A 5,878-nucleotide genomic window follows, 5' to 3' on the forward strand; every position below is an offset into this window, starting at 1 on the left:
GTACAGCACACAAAAACTGCAATGAAAATGTGGAATGGATTACAATAAACCTGCGCTTGGCCTGGAGTGGAATGATAGTCCCTTCAGAGTGGAATGACAATCCTTGGAAGTAGAATAATGATCCCTGGCCCAAATAAAGTGTTTTAGTCAAGTTAAAATGCTTTGGGATTGGAATCACAGCCTTCATATTGTTCCAGACTATTGATTCCTTTTTTTTTTTTAAAGAAAGTTTTTTATTTGATAATAGACGAACAGACAGACATATACATCTTTGGTTAAGCTTTTGTATTACCTCATACATTAACTGTTTAAAATATTATTCATCTTTATCAACATGTATTTTAAAAAAGTATTTTGCATTATGTTTATTAGATATACCTTTTATTATTCTTATGTCAATATTGTTCATTTATTATAGTCTTTCAGCCAATTATAAAATCTTGCCCATGTGTTTTCAAAACTTGTTTCATCTCGTCCTCTGAGAATTAAAGTCAGTTTATCCATTTCAGCAGTTTCGAGTATTTTATTTATAGTCTCTTCGTTCGAGGGTACTTCTTTCTTTCTCCAATATTTGGCATATAATAGTCTTGCAGTAGTTACTACATATATAATAAGATAAAAAATCTTTTTTTTACAGTTTTTTGGCATTATAGTCAAAAGAAACAATTCAGGTATAAAGGGTATGGTACATTCCAATTATAGTATAATTGCTAATCTGGTAAAGCAAATCCAGCTCTTTCTTTAGCATCTTGTAGTGCTTTTAGTTTTATTCTCAGTCTCTTGCTCTGCTATATAAAAAGCTTCATCAATTTATCAAGTTCTAAAAAATATTCTTGATTTTGAAGAATTGGAATTGTTTGAAATAAAAAAATCAATCCTGGTAAAATATTCATTTTTATTGTGGCTATTCTTCCCATCAGGGATATTTGTAAATTTTTCCATCGTTTCAAGTCTTTCTTAATTTCCAATATAAGTTTCATATAACTGTCTTCCATCAGTGAGCTACATCTATTTGTTATATTTATTCCCAGATATTTCACCTTTTTTGAACTTCTAGGCCTGATAGTTCTTGTATCTGTTGGTTTTGGTCTTTAGTCATATTTTTTGTCAACATTTTTTTTAATTAAAATTAATTTTCAGTCCAGCGACCTGACCATAGTCTTGTAAGGTTTTCAAAAGTTGCATAATAGAATCAAGTGGATTTTCTAATATAAAGATTAAATCATCTGCAAATGCTTGTAATTTATATTCTTCTCCTCTTCTTTAATATGTGTATTTTGTTGAATCATATCATTCAATATTTCAAGCACAAAAATAAAAAGTGGCGAAAGTGGGCACCCTTGTCTAGTTCCTTTCTGTATTTCAATACTTCGTGTTAAGTCTCCATTGACAATAATTCTCACTTGTTGTTTAGTGTACATTATTTTAACCATTGTAAAAAAGTCTTTACCACATTGTGAAGATAGTAGTTGCTCTAGCATAAAATTCCAATTGACATTATGAAATGCTTTTTCAGCATCCAAAAAAAATCAAAGCCAGTTGTTTCTTTGGATGTGCTTCAAAGTATTCAATCACATTCAATTCCAGGGCTGTCATTCCACTCTGGGAGCTGTCATTCCAATCATAGAACACACTATTATTGCATTCTGGGGCTTTCATTCCAGGCCCAGGGCAGTCTGTCTGAGCTCAGATACCATCATTCCACTCAGAGGGTTGTCATTCCAAGCCCAGGTTTCTGATTTGGTGTTGCCAGTTTGGAGAGCCAGTTTGGTGTAGTGGTTAAGTGTGCGGACTCTAATCTGGGAGAACTGGGTTTGATTCCCCACTACTCCACTTGCACCTGCTGATGTGACCTTGGGTCAGTCACAAGCTCTGGCACAGCTGTTCCTGAAAGAGCAGTTTGTGTCACGCAGCCCCACCCACCTCACAGGGTGTCCGTTGTGGGGAGGGGAAGGGAAAGGAGTTTGTAAGCCACTCTGAGACTCCAAGTGAAGGGTGGGGTATAAATCCAATCTCATCTCATCATCTCATCTCATTTTTGATGCAGCTTTTTGTTCACTGTAATATATTTCAGTGGAGCCTATAAAAATCAATTAGCCTTCCTGGCACCCATAATATTCAGTGGTTCTTCAGACATCTCCCATTGTTCCCAATGGCTATTCTTGCCATTCATGTTAGAACATCCTGCCCCAGCTCTCTATTACTATAATTATTGGCTTTAAATATGCATATAGGCAATAAGAACATTTGAGACCTGCATCACGCCAGTGAATTGATTAATGGGTCTAAGAGATTTTGCCATAGTGCTTGCTAAATGAATTACCTATATTGAAATTTCAATGCTACACACTCTGACAAAGTTGTAAACGAAACGAGACTTGATATGCATAGTCCGTTGTGTTGATGGTGTCATTATGAATTATTCCTGAGGAATTTATTAGCTCCAGTAAACTGAATATTGGATAAGAATTTATACGTCTGTGGATATTTTTTGGCATAATATATCACGATTGTTCTGCTCATCTTAGCCTCCAGGTGGGACCTGGAGATCTCCTGCTTTTACAACTGATCTCCAGCTGACAGAGACCAGCTCCTCTGGAGAAAATGGATGCTTTGAAGGGTGGACTCCATGGCATTGTACCATGCTGAGGCCCCTCCCCTCCCCAAACCCCGCCCTCTTCTGGATCCACCCCCAAAGTCTCCAGGTATTTTCCAACCCAGACCTGGCAACCCTAACTCCTAGTGATCTTTCACTTGGTACAAGTACATGACAAAGTTTCTCCATTGAGATGACAGTGACTTTCCTATTGGTCTTCTATTTCAAATCTTCTTTGTTCCAAGTACAATATCACTATAGAAAGGCAGTCTTAAAAATAGGATGATATTAATTGGAAGAAAAAAGGTTTTCCTTTGATTTGCTAAGACTTTTAATGGTTCTCATTATTTACAAAAATTTCCTTTCTTTTCCTCTGACAGGTATTATGCTATCTGCTGTCAGCCTCTGGTTTACAGAAACAAAATGACTCCAATGCGCATTGCTTTAATGCTGGGAGGCTGCTGGGTAATCCCAACGTTTATTTCTTTTCTCCCTATAATGCAAGGCTGGAATAGCATTGGCATTGTAGACCTGGTGAGTAAACCCCAGTTATGATTATCCACATCAAATACAGTGTTGGCAGAGTAAATAACACAGCAACGGTGCACAGCCTACTTTAAGAGTAGATAAAGGTTTATTTAGGAATTAACATACTTGATAGGAAAGAGGAGAGACAGAGATAGGTTACTAACTACATCTCTTGCTGAGAGAGAGAGAGAGTAAACCTGAGTGTGGCACTTCAGAGAAGAAGGAGGAAATTACCCTAAGTGTAGCAATCTGGAGACAGACAAGGGCCCCGGTCACACGGGAGGTTTAGGGCCAGAAGAGGGCCGGATCGGGGGCGCAGCAAATGAGCACGATCCCACCGCAACATCTGGGAAGTGGCGCGCACCCATCCCCGATCCGGCCCTTCAGGCCGAAAATGCACATCACAAAAGAGCCTGCAAAAGAGCAGGACTTACCTGAAACGCCGCAGCCGGCGCGCCTGACTTCAGGAGCATTCGAGGCTCCCGGCCAAACTGCCCATGCGCACGCATCCACAGCCGGCTGCCTCATTCTCCCTTCAGTGGCTCCCCCCCCCCCCCCCCCCTCTCACGACCTGGCGGCGCACCGGGATCCGCCCACTCTGCCTCCTCCAGCAATCGCCTCGACCCCGGGCCATGCTTAAGGAATGACACTTAACAGGAGAGAAGGTGCTGACCTCACTATCCTATCTAATTGTCTTCTTGCTGCCCCCTGCAGGGTCTTCTTCTCCTTTGTATACCAGGCATTGCCTTTTCCAACATACAGAACATATATTGCCTAGAGCTTCTCTTCAAAATTATGACAAGTCTCCAAAGAAGTTTCAAAGAGGAGAGAGATGTCAAGATCTCCTTGAGGGATTTGGGTTGCCTTTGGGTGGAGCACATACCCTGTCCTCCTGTTGCAGCCCACAGAGCTGCAGTTTGTGGCAAACCTGTTCCTTGGATGGGGAGACCTCAAGGGACACTTGCAAACAGCTTGGAGGGTTGATGTGTGGGACTGCAGTGGGAGGGGAATCAGAAAGCTCATCCTCAGAAAGTGACATAATGATAATGTTTTAGTACTTGGCAGTTTATGTCCTTGTTACTGACTTTTATGCTCCTATGCTGATGTTATTAAATTACTACCACCCCGCTATAGCTACCAGATGTTAACTGAGACTGAGGGTTCACCCTGGCTTGCCACTATAGAAAAAAAACTGAGATCCTTGAATAATCTATGCTGATGCTCTAAGAAACGGAGGTCTTTTACAAAATAAGGAGTAGATTACTGGAGACAGAGCTGTGGAATTTGTATAATGCAGCCAATAAGACTTGTTCTCTGAACCATGGGATATTTCCCATGGTAGGACGCTTGCCCAGTTATTTCTTCCAACCGCAATCTTCAAAATTGCACAAAATTTTTACACTGGCCAGGCTTAATGTTTTACCCTTGGTAATTCTATTTGGTAGTTTCCAGGGTATTCCCTTTGCCAATACTTTGCCCTTGTACATGTGAAACTATCGAAACAGTGTATCATGTGATGTTTGAATGTTGTTATTATTCTGGCATTACCAATTTTGGATAGTGTGTCAGATTTTTCTAGGTCGAACAAACTGCTATTTCTGTTAAATAGCACTGAGAAAAACATAATTGAACTTGTGGCAAAGTTTTTACTGGCTGCTGCTTCTATACATAGTAAAATTTTGTAAGCGCTCAATGCAGAGTAATTTTTAACAGAAATTGTATTTTATCCAGAATTTTAATTTTTATCACTCAGATATTATGTTTTTACTCCTGTGAAATGCCATTAAAGGAATTTTTTGTGGGTTTAAAAAAAATACTACCAACCAATATATTCATTATCGGCTATTATCCCCAGTTTAATCTTTTTATCTATTTAATGTGTTATTTTGATTATTTGTAACTTGTTGATGTAAATTTGTTTTCTCTTTAAACCATTTGTAATTGTATAATAAAATATTTAAAGTAAAAAAAAGAAAACTCATCCTCACCCCTCCATGGAAGTGCTGTTCCACTGTTGCCATTATGCTAGCAGAAAAGTACATTTGAATCCAGTGTTTCATATCTGGTTATGAACACTTTACTTGGGTATAACCAGAAATATTTGAGACACTATTTATGCTCCATATTTTAGACCATGATCCAGCTGGGTTATAAAGCTTTTCATTCACCACTTGAACACCAACATCCCTTACCTGGGTCAGCATATTGCATATTTGTTTGCAGGGATAGTGGCAGCTCTAGACAAAATATAAGACATACCTGTTGTGAGTTATGAATTTTATACTCCAGCTGGACAATTGCTTCTGATATCACCATTCTTATCTACATGGTAATCAGTTAATTGGTTCTAGATTTTCTACCATGGCAAGCAAGATTCTCATGGTCCAAAAGCTTATTTTTCTTCTTTGGATTTGAAAAAAATCTTCCCCTTCCCCTCAAAATGGATGTCTGTACATGCTTTGGTTATAAGCAGGGCTATTTTTGGGCAGGAACGCACAGGAACGGAGTTCTGGCTGGCTCCCGAGTTGGCCACGCCCAGCAGGAACTCATTAGCATAATAGGCCACACCCAACAGCAGAAAATCATTAGGATTGGCTACATTAGGGTGTGTGGCCAAACATGCAAAGAAGTTCCTGCAACAAAAAAGCCCTGTGTTTTGACAATAAACAAAGTAAACAGAATAAGAAGCAAAAGGTGGGAGTGGCTGGATGACCACACTTCTGGTAACATGGGGGTGTGGCCTAATATGCTATT

At 39.3% G+C, this 5,878-nt stretch overlaps 1 protein-coding gene across 1 annotated transcript in view; it reads left to right on the forward strand.

Moving 5' to 3' along the window:
• HTR4 (5-hydroxytryptamine (serotonin) receptor 4, G protein-coupled) overlaps positions 1 to 5,878 on the forward strand; it is a 144,916-nt gene that overhangs the window by 134,088 nt on the left and 4,950 nt on the right. The window contains exon 4 of the mRNA XM_015409615.1: positions 2,977 to 3,130. Coding sequence (XP_015265101.1) covers positions 2,977 to 3,130 — 154 coding nt within the window. The remainder of the gene's footprint in view (positions 1 to 2,976; positions 3,131 to 5,878) is intronic.

The sequence above is a fragment of the Gekko japonicus genome, unplaced genomic scaffold (genome assembly GCF_001447785.1).
Source record: "Gekko japonicus isolate JY-2015 unplaced genomic scaffold, Gekko_japonicus_V1.1 scaffold2504, whole genome shotgun sequence".
Classification (NCBI taxonomy): domain Eukaryota; kingdom Metazoa; phylum Chordata; class Lepidosauria; order Squamata; family Gekkonidae; genus Gekko; species Gekko japonicus.